A 27764-nucleotide genomic window follows, 5' to 3' on the forward strand; every position below is an offset into this window, starting at 1 on the left:
ACTGGGTCTTGCACCTCTAAAAGACAGATTCTTTAACACAAATCTTTTCATCTCCCAGTCAAGGGATAAATGTACAAATTTAACAATACCAGAGTCTTTCAAAAGCAAGTCAGGATTGTAGGTCTGAAAATACAGTATTTATTTCTATAGTGTAGTCACTCAACATGCACCAATTATTTATGTTTTCTTTGGTTTTATGTTCTAACTGGATTGGCTGACTAACTGACACTGATTAAATTTACTATGGCATGTGAGGTCAAACGATATGTATTTACAAGGGGAAATAAACAGAATCTATAAGTTATTGTCTTGCAAACTATGTTTCAAAGAAAAATTTTCTTTCTAGGTCACAATTTCATCATCCTGGACTCTGTGGACGGAGAACAAGATAACATAACAAGTGTAGCCATCGTCTTCATCCTCCTCTTCCTCATCACTCTGCTGTTAATTTTTGGAACCACTTTTATCAAGGTAATCAGAAGTTGATATGTTGGTGCTTTGTATAAATTTACCTCAATGAGAAGAAGACAACTTTGTGAATTCAAGCAACAACAGTAAGTGAAAAAAAAAACTTTTAGCATGAGTAGCATGACAGAACATATTTATTAAGCGCGTAATCACAATAGAAAACCATAATCATAAAATGATCACAACTGCCTAAGACACAGTCGTTCTGCTTTAGAAACATTTGACAGCAACTTGTTTCTGTTACAAAAAAAGATTTGGATTATCCCAGGCAGTTATTAGATTGACTCTGTTCTTTTTCACAATTCAGGACTGTTGTTGAATTAAGTTTCTGCAGCTAAAAACTATTTATTTTTTATTAGGATTATGGAGGGCTACTAATTTTATTGACAAAAGACTTCTGTAAATAATGCAAGTTATGAAAACATAATTTAATAGTTTATTTTTTAAGACCAGCTGATATAATATTGAATGCACTGCCCAAAATTTTAGATCTATGGACAAAGACAAGGGTTAGAGGTCAGAAGCAGTTAAGTGACAGTCAGCTATGACATGCATCTTGCAAGACCATCAGAAAATGTTGGTCAGTGGATGTAAGAAATCTGTCACAGAATTTATGGTGTCGGGTATGCTGTTAAAATTATTTCAATGAAAGTTTAATCTCCACTTTGTCCTCCAAGAAAATGAACATAACAAATTGGAAATTAACTTAGATGGTTTCAGATTATAATGAAATAATGGAAATGTTTTAAAACCAGTAAAGAGTGACATGTGTGGTGGACTGAAATAATTAAACATTATGATGAAAAAATTTATTATTATACTCATGAGTCTATGATGAGTCTATGTGATATTACATGCAATAACTAATGTTAATACTAAAACATACAAAACAGGCTTAAAACCAGAGATAACTAGAAAATATAATGGTATTAAATATGTGCATTTTACCTCGTGTCCAGGTGTGAAATGTATATCTCAGTGGTTTATGTCCAGGTGACAATTTTCTGAATCTCTGTATTAATGTATTAATTAATACAGAGCACATATAAAGCAAATTGATACATTTTATATTATCTGACATGACTATTGTAAAACTATGTTAATACTGTGTGACAGTCTATTAAGGGCACCTTTATCCTGCATCTGTTAGTCTGGCAGCCTACGTGAATTTCAGCTGATACATAAAATGGTGTTCTTTAAATGCTTGTTTAGATCATTTATTTATGCAACCACAACATGAGTCAGTTACAGCATTTTAAATGTGCTGTGTGTTGATAATTTTTTTTATATGTGTAGATAATTTGTGATGTAGCAGTGTAACTTCATGTGTGAACACTGTTCATAAACAAGTAGTGGTGAGCAGTATGAATTATTTTTTTTTTGTTGCAAGTTTACCAATCAAATTATATTTGTTTTTCTTCACAGGTCAAGTAAAACAAAGGGAATGTGAAAGGACCTTTGAGTGTGAAAAAAAAAAATATATATATATTTTTCATATAATCTCATGCTATCATGTAAGTAATCACAATTGTCTTTTTAACTGCAAAAACTTTATTGCTTTTTGAAAATAAATGTTTCAGTGAAGATAAATTTGTCTTTCTTTCTTTCATTATTTTGAAACTGTTACCATTGTCTGAAGTTTTATCTGTTTAATAAGTATCATTTCTGTGTATTTAATATTTTGTCTTTTTTTTTTTTGTTTACTCTGTAGTATACAGTTATGTTCATCACATCCACAGCACCTGGAGTCAGCAGCCTGTGTTATACCGAATATGCAAAGTAGTAGATTTTACAGTCGGTTGCTTTTTAGTCTATTATTACAAGATTTGAGAAGTAAAACCTTTGGCAAAGTCATGAGAAGTGATGTGATATGCATGCAAACTGAAATGAGAAATTTAAATGTGCACTTGGTTTCTCTTACTGGCATAACCACATCTCACACCTGGTGTCTCTGATGCGCCGTTGGTCTTTGCATTGTTTCGCTTCTGTATTTTGGCACTTTTTTGGGACCTGGGTGTTACTCAATGCTTCCGCTTGCTGCTTGCCCTCATCACTCTGCCCTATCATGCATAACATCTGTGCAACAGACTTCCAGCCGTGTCTCCACCTGACTCAACAACACCAAAAAAAAAAAAAAAAAGTAAAAGCACAACTGCCATCTAGCTTAGATACAGAGATACTACACTTAGAACTGAACTTAAACAGTTGTTCATTTATCAGAATCTGAAGGTATGTATACTTGAGGTCTTTTTTTTTCTTATGTTGACACAATATTTATAATGAGGCATGCAAAGTCAAACTAATCTCTGTTCTACCTCAGAATTACGGATTTTCGCGCCAAACATCACACTGTACCCCGTCTGGGATGGGGAATTTGGGACCTCACCAGTAAAGCTCATCTGCACCCTAAGTGGCTACTTTCCAGATGACCTGAAACTGGAGTGGCTGCAGGACAAAAAAACACTGAGTCAAAACGATGAGGCAAACAGAAGGAAGCTGCGAAGTTTAGCGGGAGAGGAGAAAACCTTCAGCCTAAGTAGCGAGTTTAAGCCAGATATGACAGCGTGGGCAGAAGGATCAGATTTTACCTGCACTGCCAGTCTCAGTAACACTGAATATAGGAAAACAATAAAGAGCTGTCAATGTAAGTATATACAGCTACTAACTCAAAGTATACAATTAACATGCACATTTGCAGTTATATCTAAAACAATCTAAGAACAGTTTTTAGAGAAAGTTAGGTTTCATTAGCTTGCTATATTGACAAGCACATTTTTCTTACAGTCCAAAGAAGTTCTCCTCCTTCCATTCATGTGGAGCTTCCCAGCTTCGAGGCTGTAATGTCACAATCTAAGGTGCAAGCAACGTGTTTGGTCCACACTCATTTTGATGCCAAGATCACCTGGCTGATTGACGGTAAAGCTACAAGTGACAGAGTGCAAAGAGTAAACAACATAACTCATATAAGCAGTAAACTTACAGTTTTCTCGAGTCAGTGGAAGCAACTGAAGAGTTTAAAGTGCAGAGCAGAGCATAAGTGCTTCCCTTCTGCTGAGAAGACCATAGATATCTCAGGTAAGACTGCAACATGGAAATCAGACCTGACCAAAGAGGACCTGAAATAATCATTTGACTTTGTTTCTGTATATTATCATCCAGGTCCTGCAGTTAGAACTCCATTGGTGGAGATCAGACGATCTCTCCCAGATCTGCTGAAGGGAAACAGTGCAGTGTTTGAGTGTGACATCAAAGAGCTGTCGTCACATGACCTCTACGTCACCTTACAAGTGAACGATGTTGACTTTCCTGAAAAACAATATTATGATCTTCCTGAAGGCCCGGGCCTCCTTTCAATCAGTAGTCGATTCACTGTCCCTCAGGATCACTGGAGGAAAGACAAAACATTTACCTGCAAAGTGAATCAAGGCTTTTCTGCAAGCTTTAAGTCAAACTCCACTGGCAATGTTTTTGGTGAGGAGATCTACTCTTGTTTCCTTTGACTGCAGCTGATTTCACTTTGTTGCTTTATCTGTTATTTGTTTCCATTAAATGGATTAATTGATGCACTGATTCATCTTTCTTTAGCGGACCCATCAGTGGAACTTTATCTGGCCCCCAGTAACAGGCCTGAAAAACAGACACTCTTATGCTCTGGACGAGGCTTCGACCCTCAAATTATATGGTTTTCCAAGTCTCAGCAAAGGCCTCAGTCACACAGTGATATCAGCATGGGTGTGGATGGACGTGCCAGAGTAAACAGTCAACTTATTATTGATCAGTCTGAGTGGAAAACAGGGAAGGTGTTCACTTGTGAAGTGTTTGACAAGTCTCTGAATAAAAGTGTCAAGGAGGAAATGCACATTTGTTCAGGTAAAAGTACAAAATAAAGGCACAAATCTATCCAAATGTCTACTTTCTAGCAACAAGGAAAATAGTATATTTCATATAGATGTAATTTACTCCAGATTTAGACCTACTTCATGATTTTTTTTTTTCTCTGACAGCTTTTTCAAGTTCTCCTCCTTCCATTCATGTGGAGCTTCCCAGCTTCAAGACTGTAATGTCACAATCTGATGTGCAAGCAACGTGTTTGGTCCACACTCATTTTGATGCCAAGATCACCTGGCTGATTGACGGTAAAGCTACAAGTGACAGAGTGCAAAGAGTAAACAACATAACTCATATAAGCAGTAAACTTACAGTTTCCTCGAGTCAGTGGAAGCAACTGAAGAGTTTAAAGTGCAGAGCAGAGCATAAGTGCTTCCCTTCTGCTGAGAAGACCATAGATATCTCAGGTAAGACTGCAACATGGAAATCAGACCTGACCAAAGAGGACCTGAAATAATCATTTGACTTTGTTTCTGTATATTATCATCCAGGTCCTGCAGTTAGAACTCCATTGGTGGAGATCAGACGATCTCTCCCAGATCTGCTGAAGGGAAACAGTGCAGTGTTTGAGTGTGACATCAAAGAGCTGTCGTCACATGACCTCTACGTCACCTTACAAGTGAACGATGTTGACTTTCCTGAAAAACAATATTATGATCTTCCTGAAGGCCCGGGCCTCCTTTCAATCAGTAGTCGATTCACTGTCCCTCAGGATCACTGGAAGAAAGACAAAACATTTACCTGCAAAGTGAATCAAGGCTTTTCTGCAAGCTTTAAGTCAAACTCCACTGGCAATGTTTTTGGTGAGGAGATCTACTCTTGTTTCCTTTGACTGCAGCTGATTTCACTTTGTTGCTTTATCTGTTATTTGTTTCCATTAAATGGATTAATTGATGCACTGATTCATCTTTCTTTAGCGGACCCATCAGTGGAACTTTATCTGGCCCCCAGTAACAGGCCTGAAAAACAGACACTCTTATGCTCTGGACGAGGCTTCGACCCTCAAATTATATGGTTTTCCAAGTCTCAGCAAAGGCCTCAGTCACACAGTGATATCAGCATGGGTGTGGATGGACGTGCCAGAGTAAACAGTCAAATTGTTATTGATCAGTCTGAGTGGAAAACAGGGAAGGTGTTCACTTGTGAAGTGTTTGACAAGTCTCTGAATAAAACAGTCAGCAAAAACATCAGTCTCTGTTCAGGTAAAGTGAAAATGCAATTCATATAATACACATTCAGAATGCAGTGAGACTATCTTTGAATAAAAATTATTGTCATGAGATTCTTTATATGTGTCTTATGGGTTTTACATATTCTCTACTTTTCATATTATTTTTTTTTCAGTAACTCCAGCATCATCTCAGATAGTCGGGGTTTACGTTCAGGGACCACCACTACAACAGCCTGAGAACAAAGGACCCATGACTATTACCTGTCTTCTGGTCGGCCCTCATCTTAATGATTTTTCCATCACCTGGAAAGTGGATGGCAAAATAATCCCTGACCAACTTGTTCATACTAATACTTCAGTAAGTCACAGCAATGGGACAGAGACTCGCCAGAGCTTCCTTCATGTGTCGGCAGAGGATTGGAATGCATATAAACAAGTTTCATGTGAAGGAAAGCATCCATGTTCCAAACAGGGCAATGAAGATCATATAAGCAAAAGCAGAGGTAATGCTTTGATAAAACTTCTATGGGTGCAACAGACAGGAAAATATAATATATTTGATGATGTTTGCTTTGATGTGACTGTATTGTTCCTCTTCTCTCCTTTTTGTGTTTTTCTAGACCTCCAAACACCAACAGTGAAGATAATGCCATCATATGCCCCTGAACCCTCTGTGTCTGATATCCTAACCCTTGTTTGCCTAGTTTCTGGATTTTTCCCAGCTAATATCATAGCATACTGGGAACAAGATGGCCAGAGAATCCCATCCTCTCATTACATTAACAGTCCTCCATGGAAATACGCAGGGAGCAGCTCTTACTCTATGAACAGCAGACTAAATATATCCAAAACTGAAGACAAAGCGTCTACGTATTCTTGTGCTGTCCAACATGAGTCATCTATAAAGCCTGTTGAAACCTCTGTAACTAATGTGTTTGGTGAGCAGCTGTTTAGCACTTAATATTTATCTGTTATTTCCATTGCTTTCATTTGAACAAGCTGATTAAAAGTGATTAACTGATTACTAAAAATGTTGTGGCTATCTCTCCAGCCTCCATGATCTACAGCCAACCATCAGCCTACTTGCTCCAGGGCTCAAATGAATTTGTGTGCCTGGTCTTTGGCTTCAGCCCTGTATCCATTAACATCACTTGGTTTCATAATGGGGGCACAGAACTGCTGAACTACAACACCAGTGAGCCCCACAGAGGCCCAGACGGAAAGTTCAGTATCCAGAGCCACCTTGACCTGTCCCAAGCCAAATTCTTTCCTGGGACGGTCCTCACCTGCAGGGTGACTCATGCCAACACCACCCTGTCCCTGAATATATCAAAACCAGGTACTAGATCATTCATTGATAGTATAACAATATTAAGGTAATAAATAACTGACAAATTTATATATCATTTACAGACACGCAGGAGCACTGTAATTTATTTGATGACATTTTGCACGCTGATGTAAACCTCGACACAGCCGAGGAAACCTGGAATATGGTTTTCACCTTCCTTGGTTTTTTCATCATCCTCACTATTTATGCTATCATAGTTACATTGATTAAGGTAAGCATTTGTTCTTTTCTTGTTTAAAATTAAGATTCTAATCCAGTTTCTCATATAAACTGTGTGGGTTCACCATTATTATTATTATTAGCTGTTGTTGTTGTAGTTTAAAATCACACTTGTATTAATTTTAATACAAAACAATACAAAACTGCCACCAAAAGTTGTGACATTCTCTTTTTTCCTTTCAGACTAAATGATGATGCTCAGCTTCTGTGTTATGATTGAAATGAGGAACTTTGGGGATTTTTGACCGCATGTGGCCTGACTAGTTTGAACATGTAATCCGTTGTGTTTCCATTGTTACTAATGAAATTGTTCACGCTGTACAACGTTTAGTGGTTTTGCTTTGTGCTCGATGTGTCATGTATGTAAGATGAAGTGAGAAAATGAATGAAAAAATGAATAAAAGAAACTAATGCCTGAATATCTGCTCTCCACTCCTTCTTCTTGACTTCAGAAAAATGCAAACATGCTTCAGAGAATAAAAATTGATGACATATTTTGATATAAGTGTGTTTATCCTTCAGGAAATTGCTCAGCACCACAGTGCACAATGTCGCAACACAACAATTGTATTACTCAGATTTTCCACAAGAGTGAGACAAAGTTCCATGTGCTTGCAGTAATATGGGTGTCACCTGTATGTGAAAGAGGAGTCATGTTGTAATTTAAAGATGCTGACAGATGGGATGCAGTAGTGTGATGAAGAGGTTCATTCATTTGAAAGCACAAAGACTGTTTTTGTATCTCTTCTTGTTTCCACACATAAACAGTGTCAGTGTGAATCTGTGCACACTCTGTCTTTGAGTGAGAGCTTGTTTGAGAGTGTGTTTCCATGTGCATTTGTGTACCTTGTGGGTTTAGAGGAATTCACATCTGGGAGGAATGACACTAAACACATTAATGCTTACTATTGGCTACCTCTGAAGTGATCTGGCAGTGTGTCTGCCCCGATTGGCTGTGGCCTGTGGCAGCCAGCCCAAATCTGTGACGCTGTTGCTGGGATGGAGTCACAGCATGCTGCTGCCAGTCTAAGTGCTGAGGGGCCGGCAACGGGGAAGCCAGGGCACCATGCCCAGCAGGCTGACTGAGAGCGTCTCCCTGTCTGACACCCCCGCAAAGCACCCTCCCCCCCTAGGTCCTTACCTGAACCCTTCTGTGTGTCCACACAACCCAAGGATAAATTAAAACCAAACATCCTACCTGAGCCAACAAGGCGACAGTAGAATGCTGGTTAGTCTGAGCAGGTCCCAGCATTAAATGTTTAAACTGACAAGCAGTGTAGTGCTGAAAAGAACATAAATGCCCCATTAATTCAAAGAGGAAAATAAAGATTTGTCTTTAAAAAAATTAAGTTAGCTAATATTTCACTTATCAAGAGAGAAGCAGGCTGTTGAGCATCCAGACTATCCTGGTTTTGTCTTATTTAATTATAACAAAAATGGATATTATATACATAAATATATATATATACATATATATATATATATATATACACACATATATATATATATATGTATATATATAAATAAATGAATTGTACGATGCATTCTCAAAGTGCCAAGTTGAAGAACAGATTAGGGAACATACCCCCAATTTAACCCAAATCATTTTACCCTAACCTGAAGCCTTTTATCTGTCCTTCTTACTGATGGTACAGCTTTGCCTTTATTCAACCAGTAAAATCACACTGAGTTTTCTTTTAAGAAAAGGGATGATTAACGAGAGTAAACAAAGTCATATCAATTCTTAAAATATCACAGTGACAAGAGACACAAGTGCAGAGGCCCGACAGAGTTCAACCCTGACAGCCACATCATGCCAGGGACTGTTCTCCCATTTGAACACAACTGAATAGTTTAATTGAGCAGGTAGATTGTTAGAATACGAGGTCAAATTTCAGTGTAACACTGCACTCTAGTGGATGTAGTAATTATGACAGGGAAAGGAGTTGAAACCAACAGCTAAATGAGGGGATGCCACAGTAAGTCCTAATGTCCACATAGAAAAGCAGTCAGTGTGGATGGATCAAAAAAAAAAAAGAAAAGAAAAAAATGAAGTCATTCTTATTTTGTGCACAGGTTTAACCAACTACATTTTATCATTTTAAGCTCCCTACTTGTCGCTCCTTTTGAGCCAGTTTGTGACGTGATATGACAAACATGATGTCAAATATTAGACAATACAAAGCAAAAATAAAATGAGGCCTGCAGCCTGTGTATGTGTGCTGTCTGTGCCATACAGAATCAATTACTTGATTTGTTTTTACACGGGAGCCCATGATGATTCCCAGCAAGAAATTCTTCAAAAATGCCATACACGTCATGAAAAAAAAAATAGTAAATTAACAGTAAATGATAATAATTAATTATGAACCATGATGAGGTTGACTCTTCAGATGCAAATATATGTAAGCTACCACTGTCTTTTACCATACTGGATTACACAGCAGTGGACAGTAAATTTCATTGTAGTAGATGTTGTAACTAAGTCTAAGGATACAATTCCTCCACTGTTATCTTCTATAATGCCAACACAATGCAGAACAAACTTTACTCCCACAGACGTTGGTTATCTTGCGTTTGACCCTGGATACTGTGGCTCCTCTGAAAAAGAAGGCAAGAAATCAGAGGTGCTTGACTCCCTGGTATAACTCACAACCCTAAACCAGATAACCCATGAGCTGGAGAGGAAATTGAGTTTCGCTCATTTAGATAATCTTTATTTGGCCTGGAAAAATGGTTTGTTGGTCTATTAAAAAAAAAAAAGGCCTCCGTAAAGCTACTATTATTCGTCACTAACTTAGGTAAAGAGGAACAACCCCAGATTTCTCTCAAGCACTGAAGTGAGGCTGACAATGTCATGATTCTGGGTCCACTGACCCAGCGTTTTTGTTTATACGTAGTTTTTGAGTTGCGTTTACCTTTTCTGTGCTTCTTTTATTGTTATTGGTTATGTTTTAATTTCTGCTTTCCCAGTGTTTCCCGGTGTGGTGTGTCTGGTCCATGTCTTTGTTTTTCTGTCTTCCTTCCTGTTTTATTTTGGTGGTCCTCTGTTCCCCGTGTGTTGTGTTCTGTGTTACTTCTTTTTTGTAATTATTAGTATTATTGTGTTCACCTGTGTTCCCAGCTGTGTCCACTCCCCTCATCAGCCCTCTGGTATTTAAAAGCTCTCAGTTTGTTGTGTCTGTGTGCTGTCTGCTTTGTGTGCATTCACTTTTTGTGCGTGTCTTGTTTTGGCTTCATGTAGACCTTGGGTTTTGGAATTTTGTGTGTTGTGTTTTTGGACACTGAAAAGATTTTCAGCATTAAAGCTGCTTAATATCAGCTCTGTCTCATGTGTCCACCCCTGCCAGCCACACAGACAAAGAGTCAGAGCTCTGCTGAGCCAAGTATTACTTTGACTTTAGCCAGCAATGACTTCATGAATTTCTTTACAAATAAAATTGTATTTATTAGAGACAAAGGCCAGGACCTTTCTGTGTGGAGTTTGCAGGTTCTTCCCATGTTTGTGTGGCTTTTCTCCAGGTGCTCCAGTTTCCTCCCACAGTCCAAAGTGATTCTAAATTGCCCATAGGTGTGAATGTGAGTGTGAAAGGTTGACTGTCCCTCTGTGTTAGTCCTGTGGCAAGCTAGTGACCTGTGCCTGCATCTCACCCTATGACAGATGGGATGGGTCAGATCCAGAAAAGGATGAGTGGAATTACTGTAATGATACATATGAATAGCAACTTTAATAACTGGTGATATTTCTCTCCAATGGATATTTTAACTTCAATAATTTCGTCCTCTAAACCAGTAGTTCCCAAAGTCAAGAGTGCTGCGGCCCACTTAAAAACCAGAAAATCGCATATTTCCTTGAAAATGTTATTTTTTGTGGGGTTTAATTGTTATTTCTAGTCCCTGGTGTTCTCCCTGTATTCTGTGTCAGGTCTGCGTCTCTGTTCCCTTGTCTTACTTCCTGTTTTATTTTGACAGTTGTCTAGTCCCTGTCTGCTGTGTTCAGTTTTGCTTCCCCTGGTCTTGTCAGTATTATTAGCGTCACCAGTGTTACCACCTGTTTTCACCTCCCTCATTAGCCCTCCTATGTATTTAAGTCCTGTGTTCCAGTGCCTGTTGTTACGTTGTCATCTTTGGCTTGTTCTTTGTTTCCCATGCTGTCTGCCTCTGTCAGTTTCCCCTGTTTTCTGGAGGTCTAGTGGCATTTAATTTTGTTCTGCATTTTTTGCCGCTGGTCCTGCCCAGTCCTGCTTTTTGTTTAGCTCTGCCAAATGAAGCTGAGTTTATATCTTACCTCTGTCTGGCGTATCCTGCGTTGGGGTCCTCCTTCCTGCCTGCCGCACAGCCGATCCATGACAGATATTTGAGAAGTGAAATTAAGTTTATAAGATTTAAATAAAGTCCATCCATCCATTCGCTTCCGCACATCCTGTTAAGGGTCGCGGGGGGGCTGGAGCCTATCCCAGCTGTCATAGGGCGAGAGGCAGGGTACACCCTGAACAGGTCGCCAGCCTGTTGCAGGGCCAACGATTTAAATAAAGTGTGCAATAATTTTTTAAACAAAATTAGGCAGGTGCATAAGTTTGGGCACCCCAACAGAAAAATGACATCAATATTTAGTAGATCCTCCTTTTGCAGAAATAAGAGTCTCTAAATGCTTCCTATAGCTTCCAATGAGAGTCTGGATTGTGGCTGAAGGTATTTTGGACCATTGTTCTTTACAAAACATCTCCAGCTCAGTCATGTTTTATGGTTTTCGAGCATGCCATACAGCCTCTGCTTGTGCAAAGTGCGCTGAATAGTTGAAGGATGCACAGTGACACCATCTGCAGCAAGATGATGTTGTAGGTCTTTGGAGCTGCTCTGTGGGTTGACTGACTGTTCTCACCATCCTTCGCCTCTGCCTATCTGAGATTTTTTTTTTTTGACCTGTCACTTCAGGCCTTAACTAGAACTGTGCCTGTGGTCTTCCATTTGCTCACTATGTTCCTCACAATGGAAACTGACAGCTGAAATCTCTGAGAGAGCTTTTTGGATCTTTCTCCTAAACCATGATGTTGAACAGTCTTTGTTTTCAGGTCATTTTGGAGTTGTCTTGGGGCTCCCATGTTGCCACTCTTCAGAGAAGATGCAAAGAAACACATGCAATTGGCCACCTTAACCCTTTCTCATAATTGGATTCACCAGTGTATGTAGATCAAGGGTCAATGAGCTTACAAAACAAATTTTGTGTTCCAATAATTAGCGCTAAAGGTATTCAAATCAATAAAATGACAAGGGTGCCCACACTTATGCACCTGCCTAATTTTGGTTAAATAATTATTGCACACTTTCTGTAAATCCTATAAACTTCATTTCACTTCTCAAATAGCACTGTTTTCATCTGCTATATGATATATTTAACTGAAGTTGCTGATCTGAACAACCAATGATTTATAAAGGAAAATCATCAGGGGTGCCCAAACTTTTGTATAACACTGTATGGGCAATTTAGAAGCGACAGTGAACCTAACAGTATGTCTTTGGACTGTGGGAGGAAACCACACCAACACGGGGAGAACATGTTAACTCCACACAGAAAGGCAGGACCCAAGGTGGATTCAAACCCAGACCTTCTAGCTGTGAGGCAACAGTGCTAACCACCATGCTGCCTCCTTTTGTTTTAAAATTTCTTGAAAGAGCAGCTATCAAACAGTTAACTTCTCATTTGCAAAGAAACAGTTTATTTCAAGAGTTTCAATCAGGATTCAGAATTCATCACAGTACAGAAACGGCATTAGTGAAGGTACAAATGATCTTCGTATGGCCTCTGACAGTGGACTTATCTTTGCACTTGTTCTCCTAGACCTCAGTGCAGCGTTCAATACTGTTGACCATAATATTTTATTACAAAGATTGGTGCACAGCAGTGGTTTGAATTATATCTATGTCACAGATTCCAGTTTGTGCACATAAATAGGGATTTTTTCTTCATGCACAAACATTAGCCACAGAGTCCCATGGGATTCTGTGCTGGGACCAATACTTTTTGCAATATACATGTTTCTCTTGGGTAATATTATTATAAAACACTGCATACATTTTTATTGCTATGTAGATGATACCCAGCTTTATTTATCCATGAAGCCAGATAATACAGATCAAATAGGTGAACCACAGGAATGTCTTAAAGACACACAAGTGATGACCTCTAAATTCCTACTTCCAAAAGCAGACAAAATTGAGGTGGTTATACTCAGTCCCAAAAATTGTAGGAACATGGCGTCTAATGAAATGATTACTTAAAAGAAGAATGGGCCTCTCTACTATGAAACCAGCTCCCAGTTTGGTTTCAGAAGACAGACACTTCTCTACTTTTAAGATTAGGCTTAAAACTTTTCTTTTTGAAAAAGCCTATAGTTAGGGCTGGATCAGGTGACCCTGAACCATCCCTTAGTTATGCTGCAATGCCCTGCACTGAGCATTTCTTCTTCACTCATCTCTTTCCACTCTGTGTGTTTATTCACAACTATTGGATTTAATAATTATGGCACCATATATATATATATATATATATATATATACACACCAACTACCAAGACTACATGAAGTACCCTCTGAAGATCTACAAGAAGATGCAAATGGAGCACTACGGACAATCCCTACCACAACAATGACTGATGTATACCATGGCAGCAGTGATCCTTCAGATATTTGGGTATAAGGTGAACAATAAGGAGCAGTATACTCCATAGAAAAGACGGCTAGAGGCTAAGATCAAGACAGCAGGGAGGGAAGTTAGCCAGATCTCAGAGTTGCAGAAAGGTATAATGAAGAAAGCGGTGTCTACAACAGTACAACAACTGTCGATACCTGAGTCCCTAGAGACTGCCAAGCAAAGAAAAGAATAAACCAGATGTTCTCCACCGAACCATCCAAGGTATACTCTCAGTGGCAGGGGAACAATATGAGAACAGCACCCCCACCAAGGCTGGAGATGGAGTAATACACTGGCAGGGCATATGGGAGAAAGTGTCACATAATATCAATGCCCAGTGGCTAGTGGACCTAAGAGCAGACCACAGCAACGTCCCTGAACAGGATCCAGTAACCATCTCAGTGGCAGACATCCAGAACATATGAAGAGCTGGACAGCACCAGGCCCTGACATGATACACACCTACTGGCCAAATTCAATTCAATTCAATTTATTTATATAGCACCAAATCACAACAAACAGTCGCCTCAAGGTGCTTTTTATAGTAGGTAAAGATCCTACAATAATTACAGAGAAAACCAAACAGTCAAAACGACCCCTTGTGAGCAAGCATTTGGTGACAGTGGGAAGGAAAAACTCCCTTTAAACAGGAAGAAACCTCCGGCAGAACCAGGCTCAGGGAGGGGCAGTCATCTACCGTGACCACCCGATTCCCAACCCTGGGAAACCTGGGTGTGGGATGGCCCACCCCACCCCCCACCCAAATTATAAATGTTGAAGTGTATGGTTTCATGTTTGTGAATGCATGAAGTGTATAGGATGCAATTAAAATTGAGGGGACAGCTGTGCCTCAAGCATCCAACTGCTAGTTGTCAGCTCTCGACCACACCACCCCCTCGAAACCCTAATGTCTAAAATGCCATTAAAATTGGGGGGGTTGACAGTAGACAGGACCAGAGTGGGGCCAACTCAGCAGCCCCCTCTCATCATCCCCATGCTTGCCCCACAAGGTCCTATGTGTATCAGAATGTATTGTCACTTGTACTGGTTGTAATGCAATTAAAATGGAGAGGCAAGTGCGGGTCTGCCCAATTGATAGAGTAATCTGATATAGATGAAAACTTATCTATCAGTGTGATTGTACTGTCCTGCCCCAACGCCTTGCCAGGGTCGACAGCTGGTTAACTCCTCTCCAACAAACCACACAGATGACAGGTTCCAGTTAACTCTTTATGGTAAGTTGAAGTAGGGTAAAACTGTGAAACAAAATACAATACCATTCAGAGGGCGGTTTGACAGTGCTATAGAAAATAGCTTAGAAGCTAGATTAGCTTAACCAACAAATAACAAATATAGAACTCTACTAAAGGTTAGCAGGGCTCTAAACTAGGTGGATTAACATTTATCTTGTTTTATATGCATATAATTAATACATCATACCGACGATGCCTTCAAGGGCTGACTTGAGACTCAACAGACAGAAATCGCGCATCAAGCTTGTTTTCCCGCACAACAATGACCACTGCTCATGACGTCATCAGTCGATGTCGCAAGCATAAAAACACTACCCTTGTTCCCCAGTAGATGGCAGCAAAGGAACATGAAAAACTTATAAACACCAAATTTCTCAGCAAAGACAACAGGAAGACAACATCAAACAGAACACTCCCCGCCTGATACCCAGGGGGTTTCACACTTTTCTTTCCTTTACCTACGTTATGTTAAACATCAAAATAGGCTCAGTTATGCATTCATTTAACCTTAAGAAACCTTCTCTTTACTTAACACTTGAAACATTGCACACTTATTAATCTGGGGAAATCAGCAGGACCAGTTCATTAACAGGTCTGAGAAGCAGTTTGGTTCCGTCCTTCCTGACGATTCTCAGCTGAACCTTGCGTACTCGTCCATCTTTGCTGGGGTACACCTCTGTGATGATGCCAAGAGGCCAGTCATTCCTTTTGCAGTGAATGTCCTTGAGAAGCACTACACTTCCTTCTTTGAGATTGGGGTGGTCGGATGACCACTTCCTGCGGGGCTGTAGTGTCGCCAGGTACTGCTTGCGCCACCTGTCCCAGAAAGTGTTAGACAGGCTTTGAACTCTGCGCCACTGCTGCTTGTGTAAGTCCTTGTGGTCAAACTCGCCAGCTGGAGGTGGGCAGGGGCCTACCTTTTGAGTCAGCAGTGATGCGGGTGTGAGGATAAAGGGATCTGTTGGGTCAGTAGACACAGGCACAAGTGGGCGGTTATTCACAATGGCCGTGACCTCAGCCAAAAGGGTTGTGAGCACCTCGTGTGTGAGCTTAGATCTTATTTGCATGAGCATTGAATCCAAGATGCGGCGTGTGACACCGATCATTCTTTCCCACACCCCTCCCATATGAGAGGAGTGCGGGGCATTGAAGGTCCAACTGCAGCCCTGCTCAGAGAGGAATCTCTCCAGTGTCTTCTCATCAGCATTTGAAGGGATTTTGAGGTCTTTGGAGGCGCAGATGAAATTTGTGCCCCTGTCTGAGCGGAGGTGTTTCACTGGCCCCCGTATGGCCTGGAACCTTCTGAGTGCATTAATGAAGCTGGATGAATCTAAAGACTCGATGACCTCGATGTGAATGGCTCTGACAGATAAGCAAGTAAAGAGAACTGCCCACCTCTTACTCTCAGTGTGTCCTCCCCTTGTGCGACGTGCAGCAACAGCCCAGGGCCCGAACACGTCCATGCCAACATTAGTAAAAGGTGGCTCAGTGCTGAGTCTGTCGGGTGGCAGGTCAGCCATCTTTTGAACTTCACATTTTCCTCTGAGTTTGCGGCAGACAAAGCATTCAAAAATTACTTTGTTTACGACTCTTTTGGCACCCAGTATCCAATAGCCAGCAGATCGGATGGCGCCCTCAGTAAAGTGGCGTCCTTGGTGTTGTGACTGTTCATGAAAGTGACGCACAATGAGGGTGGCTACATGGTGACCTCCAGGCAAGATCAGCGGTCTCTTCTCACTGGGTTCTAGATCGGCAGCTGTGAGACGTCCTCCGACTCTCAGCAAGCCTGCTTGGTCAAGAAAGGGATCCAAGGACCAGAGAAGACTGCCCTTTGGAATGTTTGTGTTGGATGAGAGGCACTCTAGTTCTCTCTCAAAGGTCTCCTGCTGGACTGTTCTAATGATGACTGTTGTGCTCTGGTTGAGAACATCCACTGTTGCAGGTGTGCAGCAAAGATGCCATCCCTGACACTGTTCACTATTCTTGTCTTTCCTGAAACACTGAAGGATGTGAATCAGCACACCAACAGCCCTTGTGAGAGAACTCCAGCGTGAAAAGCGACTGAAACGCTGTGAACCAAGAGTTTTGAACACTGTCGTAGACAGTGTGGTCACTTGCGGCCGTATTTCAGGATCTCGTTCTGGCTGTGAGAGTTCAAAGGACTGTTCAACAGGCAGCATGTCAACAGGCTGAGACAAGAATGCTGGTCCAGTAAACCACATTGTGTCTTTCAGGCGGTTTGCTGGAACCGACCGTGTTGCAATGTCTGCAGGATTGTGTTGAGTGTCTACATACCTCCACTGTTGTGGCAGTGTGCTTCGCCTGATGCGCTGAACTCGGTTGCTCACGTACACATAGAATCTTCTTTTCTCATTGAAAATGTACCCGAGTACAATTCTGCTGTCTGTGTAGAATGTGACTGCATCAAATTTGATGTCGATTTCAGACATGATGGCTTCAGCCAGATTCACTGCCATGACTGCTCCACACAGCTCCAAACGGGGTATGGTGTGTTCTGGGCGTGGTGCGAGTCTCGCTTTGCTTGCGATCAGTCCTGTACTGCATTGACCATCTGCACCTACAGTTCTTAAATAAGCAACCGCAGCAACTGCCCTTTCTGATGCGTCTGAAAAGACACAGAGCTCAATTCGTTCAGCTGCAGACAAGGATATGCGGGTGTAGGCTCTGGGAATTCTTAATTTTTCCAGTTCTTGAAGAGAATCTCTCCAGCTGTCCCACAATTTCTCCTTTTCTGCAGGCAGAGGAGCATCCCAATCAGGAGAGTCGGTGGCGAGTTCGCGAAGCAGAGCCTTTCCTTGAATTGTCACAGGAGAGACGAATCCAAGAGGGTCATATAAGCTGTTCACTGTGGAGAGGACTCCCCGTCGGGTGAATGGCTTCCTCTCATCCTCCACCCGGTAAGTGAAACAGTCTGAATCCAGGTCCCAGTGTAGACCAAGGCTCCTCTGCACTGGTAGACTGTCAGCAGCCAGGTCGAGGTCCTTTAAGTCAGTGGCACGATCTTCACAGGAGAAAGCCTGCATGACCTCTTTGTTGTTCGAGGCTAGCTTGTGGAGTCTGAGATTGGAGCCTGCCAGCATGCTTTGAGTCCTTTTAAGCAGACTGATCACCTGTTCAGCTGTAGGTAGGGATTTCAGTCCATCATCCACATAAAAATCTCTGCCCACAAACCGCTGTGCATCTTCTCCATATTCACTCTGACCTTCCAGAGCTGCACGCCTGAGACAGTAAATAGCCACAGCTGGGGAGGGGCTATTTCCAAACACATGAACATTCATGCGGAATTCTGTGACCTCTTTCTCAGGGTCATTGTCCTTGAACCAAAGGAACCTGAGAAAGTTGCGTTCCTCGGGCCTGACCTTGAAGCAGTGGAACATCTGCTGTATGTCCACAGAGAAGGCGACATTCTCTTTTCTGAAACGAAGGAGAACGCCCACCAGGCTGTTGTTGAGATCTGGTCCGGTTAGGAGCACTTGGTTTAGAGACAGGCCATTGTGCTGTGCGCTGGAGTCAAACACGACTCTTATCTGAGAAGGCTTTTTCGGGTGATAAACTCCAAAGCACGGTAGGTACCAGTGTTCCTCTCCGGGTTTCAGTAGGGGAGCTTCTTCCGCGTGCCCGCTCTGAAAGATCCTTTCCATGAACGTAATGAACTGCTGTTTCATTTCAGGTCTCCTTTTGAAGGAGCGCTGCAGCGAATTGAGGCGTTCCAGCGCCTGGGCACGGCTGTTGGGCAGCCGTGGTCGGGGAGCTCTGAAAGGAAGAGGAGCCACCCAGCTGTTTCCCTCGTCCTTGTAGACTCCATGGTCCATGATGCTCAGAAACTGCATGTCCTCTATGGACGGTGCCTCTGTGTCATCATCCTTTGTTGTCTGAAACGCATCACTGTCCAAAGTGTTCTGTATTGCCTTTGCATGACTGCCTCCATGCAAAATGAAGTGTGAGAAGGGTTCAGTGACACAGTATCTCTCCTTCACCGTGTAGCTGTTTGGGCATGGTTGAAAGAGAGAAGGGCGTCCGTTTCTCAGCACATTGGTGTAGTAGGAGTGGACAAGCGGCGGCTTGTGCATGTCCCCAATACACACATCACCCACAATCACCCAACCCAGATCCAGTTTTTGGGCGTAGGGTGCATTGTGTGGGCCGTTCACCTGTCTTCTCACCTTGTGGGCTCTGATTATGTCCCTGCCCAACAACAGCAAAATGGGGGCTTGTGGGTCGAGATTGGGGATGTGCTTTGCGAGATGTCTCAAATGGGTGTGGCTGGAGGCGACCTCGGGTGAGGGAATTTCCCTCCGATTGTTTGGGATTTCGTTGCATTCAATCAATGGTGGCAGTGACAGCACAATGCTGCCATCCACAGGTTCCACCATGAAGCCACATGCCTGTCTACCTTCAGTCTCTATTGTTCCCGCACATGTTTTCAGGGAGTATGGTGAGGGCTGTCCTGAAATATTGAAAATACTGAAAAACTCTGTTCGTACAAGTGATCGGTTACTTTGATCATCTAAGATGGCATACATACGGACTGCAGCATAAGAGTGGTTGGCTGGGTATACCTTTACCAGACATATTTTGAACAGGAGCGCCCTGAGATGTCCTTTCCACACACCTTGGTGCATGTGGCCGAGACAGGAGTCTCCCCGCCATTCTCAGGTGCAGGGTTCTCTGAGCTGCTGCCTTTCAGTGCTGGGCCAGGGTGTAGCGCTGCAACATGCATGTTGCTTCCGCATTCTGTGCAGCTTACCTCATCGTTGCAGTTTCTTGCCAAGTGTATGGCTTTGCAGCACTTGTAGCACACTCCATGTTTCTTTAAGAGTGCCTTTCTTTCCTCTATGGGCTTATCTCTAAATCCACGGCATTTGTGGAGAGGGTGGGGCTTGTTGTGCAAGAGACAACGTTTCGCTGGGTCCTCTCTGCTGGTGGACTTACTTGCAGATGGGGAGTCAGAAGGTGTTAGTGAGGTATCAGGAGACACTCCTGTCTTGAGAACAGCTACTGCCCTCTGGCTCTCTAACTTTGATGCAGGCTTGTGATAACCAGACTGTTCGTTGCTGGATGCTGCCAGCATGAAGCCAGGATCATTTCGCATCCTTGCCTGCAGGCACACAAAGTTCACAAAGAAGCTGAATGGGGGATAGGTGACCCTATGTTGTTCCTTATAATTAAAACCTAATGTGAGCCACTTCTCTTGCAGGTAGAATGGCAGTTTCTGCACAATAGGGTTAATCCCGCGGGGTGTGTCTAGATAACTGAGGCCGAACAGGTCCCCATCAGCCTTTGCTGCCTGTATTTCCATCAGTAAGTCCCCCAGCTCTCTTAGTTTGAGCTCATTCTTGTTCTGCACTTTGGGAAAGCTTTCCAGCCTTTTGAACAAGGAGTTTTCAATTACCTCAGGTGCACCATAGTACTCATTGAGCCGATTCCATACAGCCCTGAGTCCATGTTCTGGGTGATTCACGTGAACAGTTCTTATGCGTCTAGCATGTTCGGATGAGTCCTTGCCTAACCATTTTACAAGAAGGTCAAGCTGCTCACTAGCTGAGAGGCTGAGGTCTCTGATAGAATTCATAAAGGATGCTTTCCAAGCTCTAAAGCATTCAGGACGGTCATTAAACTGCACAAGCCCAGTGGAGATAAGCTCACGCCGGGCCATAAATCTGACAAGGTCTGATATTCCTCTGTTTTCATCAAACTGAGCATGTACAGGGCTTCTTTGTTGGTGAGCAACACTGGGTAGTAAGTGGGAATTGTCTAATGGTTGGTTATATGCAGTGTCACTGTAGTCATTTCCTAAAGGCTTCTGCATTATTTCAGGGCGAGGTGTCGTTTTAGGCACATAGTCAGTGTGCTGTGATTGTGGCATTATGTGGTTCTGCTGATGGGGTAATTCACTCGCGGTGTGGTAAGAGGCAATGGGATGGGCATATTCAGGGGTCTGAATGTCTGGGATGCTGGCGGGAGTGCTTTCTAATAGCTCTGCTGGAGAGTATTTATCTGCTCCCTCAACATAGTCCTTTGTGCGTACCTTTGAGTTCTCGGTTGGCACATCAATGTCGCTGAAAACCTGCTTGAATTCTTCTTGCACTGCTGCCTCTAGGACGTCTGCTTTGGCCGCTGTAGCTGCAGCTTGTTTTTCGAGGCGGACTCTATTCAGTGTCATTTCCAAACGCTTATTTTCTAATTCCAATTCTGCTTGCTTTAATTTCAGTTTATTCTCTTTTGCAGCAAATGCCACTTCAGTCCTTGCAGCCTCTGCTTCTGCCCGCGCCTGAGCAGCAGCTAACTTGCTAGCAGAGGAGCTTGAAGACCTTTTAGATGAGCAGGCTGCGTCTGATCTGGTTTTTATGGATCGTGTGGTCGAAGCTTTTTCCGACATCTTGACGCTGATTTTAATCGTACTTGCTTGAAAAGACAATCCAGTTACTGTGATTCTGTCAGGTCCGTCACTCACACGGTGTCGTTCTGCCCTCCAGTTGCGAAGATCAGCCCGCCAGAAGACGTCGTTTTACTGTACTGTCCTGCCCCAACGCCTTGCCAGGGTCGACAGCTGGTTAACTCCTCTCCAACAAACCACACAGATGACAGGTTCCAGTTAACTCTTTATGGTAAGTTGAAGTAGGGTAAAACTGTGAAACAAAATACAATACCATTCAGAGGGCGGTTTGACAGTGCTATAGAAAATAGCTTAGAAGCTAGATTAGCTTAACCAACAAATAACAAATATAGAACTCTACTAAAGGTTAGCAGGGCTCTAAACTAGGTGGATTAACATTTATCTTGTTTTATATGCATATAATTAATACATCATACCGACGATGCCTTCAAGGGCTGACTTGAGACTCAACAGACAGAAATCGCGCATCAAGCTTGTTTTCCCGCACAACAATGACCACTGCTCATGACGTCATCAGTCGATGTCGCAAGCATAAAAACACTACCCTTGTTCCCCAGTAGATGGCAGCAAAGGAACATGAAAAACTTATAAACACCAAATTTCTCAGCAAAGACAACAGGAAGACAACATCAAACAGAACAGTGATTGTCTTCAGAAGAGAAGCTTATGAACTCTCAAGGAAAAGTAATACATCATCAGCATAAAGGCTTATTTATGATCTGTATTTTCAGTTGAATCCCTTTAATATTTGCATGTTGACGAATTGCTGCTGCTAGTGGCTCAATGAAAATGACAAAGTGAGGGAGAGAGTGGGCAGCCCTGTCTGGTACCCCCTCTGCAGATTGAAGCTTTGTGAAATAATATCATTTGTCCTAACATATGCATTTGGAGAGCTGTATAGTGTTCTGATCCAGTTTATAAAGGATGAAGCAAATCCAAATTTGTGTAGGACCGCTAATAAAAGTTTCCAGTTTACCCGGTCAAATGCTTTCTCTGCTTCTAAAGATATAATTGTGGTTTCTAATTTGTTAATAGAACAATAATCTATTACGTTAGTATGTGTGTATTATTGGCTGAATGTCGACCCTTGAAAAAACCTGTTTGGTCTGGATGTATTATAAATGGAGTAATATTTTCTAATCTTCTGGCCAGGACCTTGCAAATTATTTTAAGATCTACATTAATAAGAGAGATTGGGCAGTAGCTGGATGGGGGTGTGGAGTCTTTGCCTGGTTTAAGAAATAGGCTAATGTTTGCAGAGTTTATATTTGGAGATAGTGTTTGATCATTCTGAATCTGAGTTACCATTCTGAAAAGATTGGGTCCTAGCTCAGACCAAAATTCTTTATAAAACTTGGCTGGAAAACCATCTAGGCCTGGCGCTTTATTATTTGGGAGATGCTTTAAGGCTTCCTGGAATTCAAACATTGAAAGAGGTGAATCCAGAGCTGCAACCTGTTCATCATTTAGTTTAGGTAGATTTATATTGTTAAGAAATTCTTCAATCTCAGCATCAGATGGATTAATCTGTGATGAGTATAAAGCTTCATAAAAATCTTTAAAATATTTATTTATTTGTTGTGGGTCATGAGTAATGTTACCAATTGAATCTTTAATAGAATAAATAGCTGTTTTTTCTTTATATAGCTTTAACTGGTTGGCCAGGAATTTTCCAGATTTATTTCCATGTTCGAAGTTTTCCAAACGCAGCCTCTGCAACATAAATTGTCCTTTTATCAATTATTTCATTTAATTCCAGTTTTAGTTTCCTCAGGTTGTTAACTATATGTTCTTGTGGTGAAGCAGCATAGGCAGTTTATAAAGATTTAATTTTCTGTTCTAATTCTAATACAAGTGTGTTTTCTTTATTTTTCTTATGCGAGCAATAAGATGCCCTGCATTACTGCCTTTCCTGCTTCCCAAAGAACACATGGTTATATCCCAGGAATATCATTATTTTCTAAATATATAGCCCAACCCTTTTTGAAATAATTAATGAAATCTTGTTCTTTAAGTAATGATGTATTAAATCTCCAGTTCCTAATTGGTGGTGTGACTCTTTTCTGTGTCAGAGACATAGACAACGGCGCATGATCACTGATTGTGATATCCATCATCATGGAACTGCTAACTAGAAAATAATCTATGCGAGAGTGAGACTTGTGCACTGGTGAGAAAAAAAGTATTATCCCTCAGAGTGGGGTGATGTGAACGACAAGCATCACAAAGACCAAAATCCTTCATGTACTGTTTAAGAATGTCTGCAGACTGCCAGTTCCTTTGACTCACTGCTGTACTGAGCCTGTCAATATCTGCATTAAGTACCAGGTTGAAGTCTCCTCCTATTATAATTGTGGTGTCAGAGTGATCCAAGAGTGTAGTGAAGAAAGAGTGAAAGAAGGAGGGGTCATCAACATTTGGCCCATATATACTAGCAATACATAAATCTATATTCTGAATAGATAAATTATTATAAATCTACTGTCTGGGTCTGATGTAGTGTTGTTAATGTTAAAGTTTACCTTCCTGTTAATCAGTATGGCTATGCCTCTTTGTTTGGAATTGTAGCTGGCTGAGTACACATGAGGGAACTGTGGAGAGGAGAGTGTGTGTTCAGATGTTTTGGACACATGTGTCTCCTGTAGAAGAACATCTGTCTTTAAGTCTTTTAACTGATTAAAAATTTTTAGTCTCTTTTCCCTCGAACCATTCAATTTTATTTATATAGCACCAAATCACAACAATCGCCTCAAGGTGCTTTTTATTGCGAGGTAAAGACCCTACAATAATTACAGAGAAAACCCAGGAGTCAAAATGACCCCCTATGAGCAAGCATTTGGCAAGAGTGGGAAGGAAAAAACTCCCTTTTAAACAGGAAGAAACTTGCAGCAGAAACAGGCTCAGGGAGGGGCAGTCATCGGTTGGGGCTAAGAGGAGAGATAGGACAAAAGACATGCTGTGGAAGAGAACCAGAGATTAATAATAACTAATGATTAAATGTTGGGGTATAAACAGAGTAAAAGAGGTGGATGAAAAGAAACAGTGCATCATAGGAATAGGGGCCTGAAAGCTGAATCACCACCTTATTGTGGTGCAGGGGTTTGTGTGTCCCAGTGATCCTAGGACCTATGTTGTCCAGGTTCTTTTGCTTTGGGTAGAATCTCCCAAGGCAAATTGGTCCTGGGTGAGGGTCCAGACAAAGAGTGATTCAAATGACCTCTATGGAAGAACAATCAAGGGAACATTTTACCCTGTCCCGGATATGATTACAGGCAGAGGTGGCCAAAGTACTGACATTCTGTACTTAAGTAGAAGTACAAGTACCTGTTTTAAAAATTAATCTGGCAAAAGCTGGACAATGACAGTGCGACCTGGAGGGGTGTGATTGGGAGGAACGGCCTGCCCGATCTGAACCCGAGTAATGTTTTGTTATTGGACTTCTGTGCAAACCACAGTTTGTCTATAACGAACACCATGTTTGAACATGGATGTCCATAAATGCACATGGCACCAGGACACCCTAGGTCGCAGTTCGAAGATTGATTTGTAATAGTATCATCAATCTGCGGCCGTATGGTCTGGACACTCGGGTGAGAGAGGAGCTGAGCTGTCAACTGATCACCACCTCGTGGTGAGTTGGATCAGGTGGCTGGGGAAGATGCTGGACAGACCTGGCGCACCTAAACCTAAACTCCCACCCTCCGGCAGAACTTCGACAGCATTCCGAGGGAGGCTGAGGACATTGAGTCCGAATGGACCTTGTTCCGCACCTCCCATTGTTGAGGCTACTGCTCAGAGCTGGTGGCTGCAAGGGGGTTTGTGCCTGTCCGTGGTGGTAACCCCCAAACCAGATGGTGGTCACCAGAGGTGAAGGGAGCCATCAAGCTGAAGAAAGAGTCCTATCGGGCTTGGTTAGCCTGTGGGACTCCGAGGCAGCTGACATGGTATCGGCAGGCCAGCGGAATGCAGCTCGGGCAATGGCCGAAGCAAAAACTCGGGTGTGGGAGGAGTTCGGTTCTATGCTATGGCGCTGGAAAGGAGGGTCCTACCGTTAGTTGAACCTCGGATCCAGGAGGAACAATGCGGTTTTCATCCTGGTCGCTGAACGCTGGACCAGCTCTTTATCCTTTCAAGGATATTTGAGTGTGCATGGGAGTTTGCCCAACCAGTCTACATGTGCTTTGTGGACTTATAGAAAGCATTCGACCGTGTCCCTCGGGGTATCCTTTGGGAGGTCCTGCGGGAGTATAGGGTGTCTGGCCCGTTGTTGCGGGCCATTCAGTCTCTGTATAACCGCAGTGAGAGCTTGGTCCGTATAGCCGGTAATAAGTCAAATTCGTTTCCTGTGGGTGTCGGACTCCGTCAGGGCTGCCCTTTGTCACCGATTCTGTTCATAATTTTTATGGACAGAATTTCTAGGCGTAGCCAGGTGGCGGAAGGCTTCTTCCTTGGTGGCCTCAGAGTCTCATCTCTGCAGTCCTGTTGGCTTCATCAGGTGGTGGCCTCCAGCTCGCAGTGGAACGGCATGAGAATCAGCACCTCTAAGTCTGAGGCCATGGTCCTCATGGAGTTTAAGTATCTCGGGGTCTTGTTCACAAGTGACGGGCGAAGGGAGCAGGAGATCGACAGAAGGATCGGGGCTGCTTCTGCAGTGATGCGGATGCTGCACTGGTCTGTCATGGTGAAGAGGGAGCTTAGTATAAAAGCAAACCTCTCGATTTATGTCTCACCGGGAGGAGGCCCCGTGGTAGACCCAGGACACGCTGGGGAGATTATATCTCTCGGCTGGCCTGGGAACGCCTTGGGGTTCCAGGCCAGCTGGATGAGCTGGAGGAGGTGGCTGGGGGGCGGGAAGCCTGGGCTTCTCTGCTTAGGCTCCTGCCCCCGCGACCTGGCCCCGGATAAGCAGAAGAGAATGGATGGATGGATGGAAAAGTTGAAGTACTGGTTAAACTTCTGTAGTCAAGTAAAAGTAAAAAAGTACGGGCTCTGAAATCTACTCAAAGTAAGAAAGTAAAAGTAGCTCTTTGGAGGACGTTTCTACCACTTTCTTGCATCTTTCTCCATCTGAGTGAAGTTATTGCTCCTTCTTTGTTTCTACCATGTGGGGTGTCTGTTACCTCCCAATTACCTCCCCTCTGCCCTGCGGTTGCAACTTCGAAGAAAAAAAATGCTCACAATCAGGAGCCAGCTCCCGCACTGACCGGAATGCAAACGTTTCTCAGACACATTAAATCTAAAGTAACCACCTTGTTTTGAAAATGTAAGAAGTAGAAATAACAGATACTTGTGTAAAAATGTAGGGAATAAAAGTAAAAAGTAGTCAGAAAAATAAATATTCAAGTAAAGTACAGATACCTGAAAAATCTACTTAAGTACAGTAACAAAGTATTTGTACTTTGTTACTTCACACCTCTGGTTACAGGGGAGGGAGATCGAGGGAGAGCATTGGTTGGCTCAGCCTTAAACCATGGGGCCCACCTAGGTGCAGCCTAAAGAGGAGACACTGACCTGCCCACTTGCAGACCCTCCACCCTCAGGAGGCATCGTGGGGTTGGGTGCAATGTGTGTCAGGCGGCAGCCAAGGGCAGAGGCCCTAGCGGACCAATACCTGGCTTTTGATGATTGGGACATGGAATGTCACCTCACTGGTAGGGAAGGAGCCTAAGCTAGTGTGTGAGGTTGAGAGATACTGACTAGATGTCTTCTGGAGAGGGTCTGGACTCGAGGATGCTTTCTGGGTGCCTCTGTTCCAGTCTGGAGTTGCCCTTGGTGAAAGGTGGTGATACTTGTATTACCCAGCTTGTTGCTTGTATGTCAGAGTTTTCCCTGGTGGAGGTTGCTGGAGAGGGATGGTTCCCTGTGCCTTTGAGTCAGAAAATGAGTCCTTACTGTTGCTTATGCTTATGCAGCCTTAAAACAATTCTGGCAAACCATCAGGTGACTCAGGAGAGGAAAGTCGTGCTTTACTCACGTGGTATATAATGCGGGTGGGGCGCTGCTGAAACTGGGGATAAAGTCAGGCGGTGGAAGGAGTTCTTTTAGGACCTCCTTAATCCCACTGACACACCTACTGTAGAGGAAACAGAATCTGGAGACGAGCGGGATAACTCACTCATCACTGAGGGTGAGGTCACTGTGGTGGTTCAACAACTCCTTGATTTCAGGGCCCTTGTTGTGGACGAGATTCACCCTGAGTTCCTGCAGGCTCTAGATGTTGTATGGTTGTCTTGGTTGAAACACCGCTGCAACGTCACGTGGAGATCTGGGACGGTGCCCCTGGATTGGCAGACTGGGGTGGTGTT

The 27764-nt window shown here is 42.7% G+C and overlaps 2 protein-coding genes across 4 annotated transcripts in view; both read left to right on the top strand.

Annotated features, from left to right (window-relative positions):
• LOC115783986 (serine/threonine-protein kinase pim-1-like) overlaps positions 1 to 27764 on the top strand; it is a 1015907-nt gene that overhangs the window by 313768 nt on the left and 674375 nt on the right. The window lies entirely within an intron of this gene.
• LOC115783984 (uncharacterized) lies at positions 1957 to 7516 on the top strand. The gene is made up of 12 exons (XM_030735016.1): positions 1957 to 3112; positions 3253 to 3543; positions 3628 to 3939; positions 4054 to 4338; positions 4473 to 4763; positions 4848 to 5159; positions 5274 to 5558; positions 5701 to 6030; positions 6148 to 6465; positions 6579 to 6866; positions 6941 to 7089; positions 7281 to 7516. The coding sequence occupies exons 1-12, from the start codon at positions 2755 to 2757 to the stop codon at positions 7287 to 7289; spliced, it is 3228 nt and encodes a 1075-aa protein (XP_030590876.1). The 5' UTR covers positions 1957 to 2754; the 3' UTR covers positions 7290 to 7516.

This window comes from Archocentrus centrarchus, chromosome 8 (genome assembly GCF_007364275.1).
Source record: "Archocentrus centrarchus isolate MPI-CPG fArcCen1 chromosome 8, fArcCen1, whole genome shotgun sequence".
NCBI lineage: Eukaryota > Metazoa > Chordata > Actinopteri > Cichliformes > Cichlidae > Archocentrus > Archocentrus centrarchus.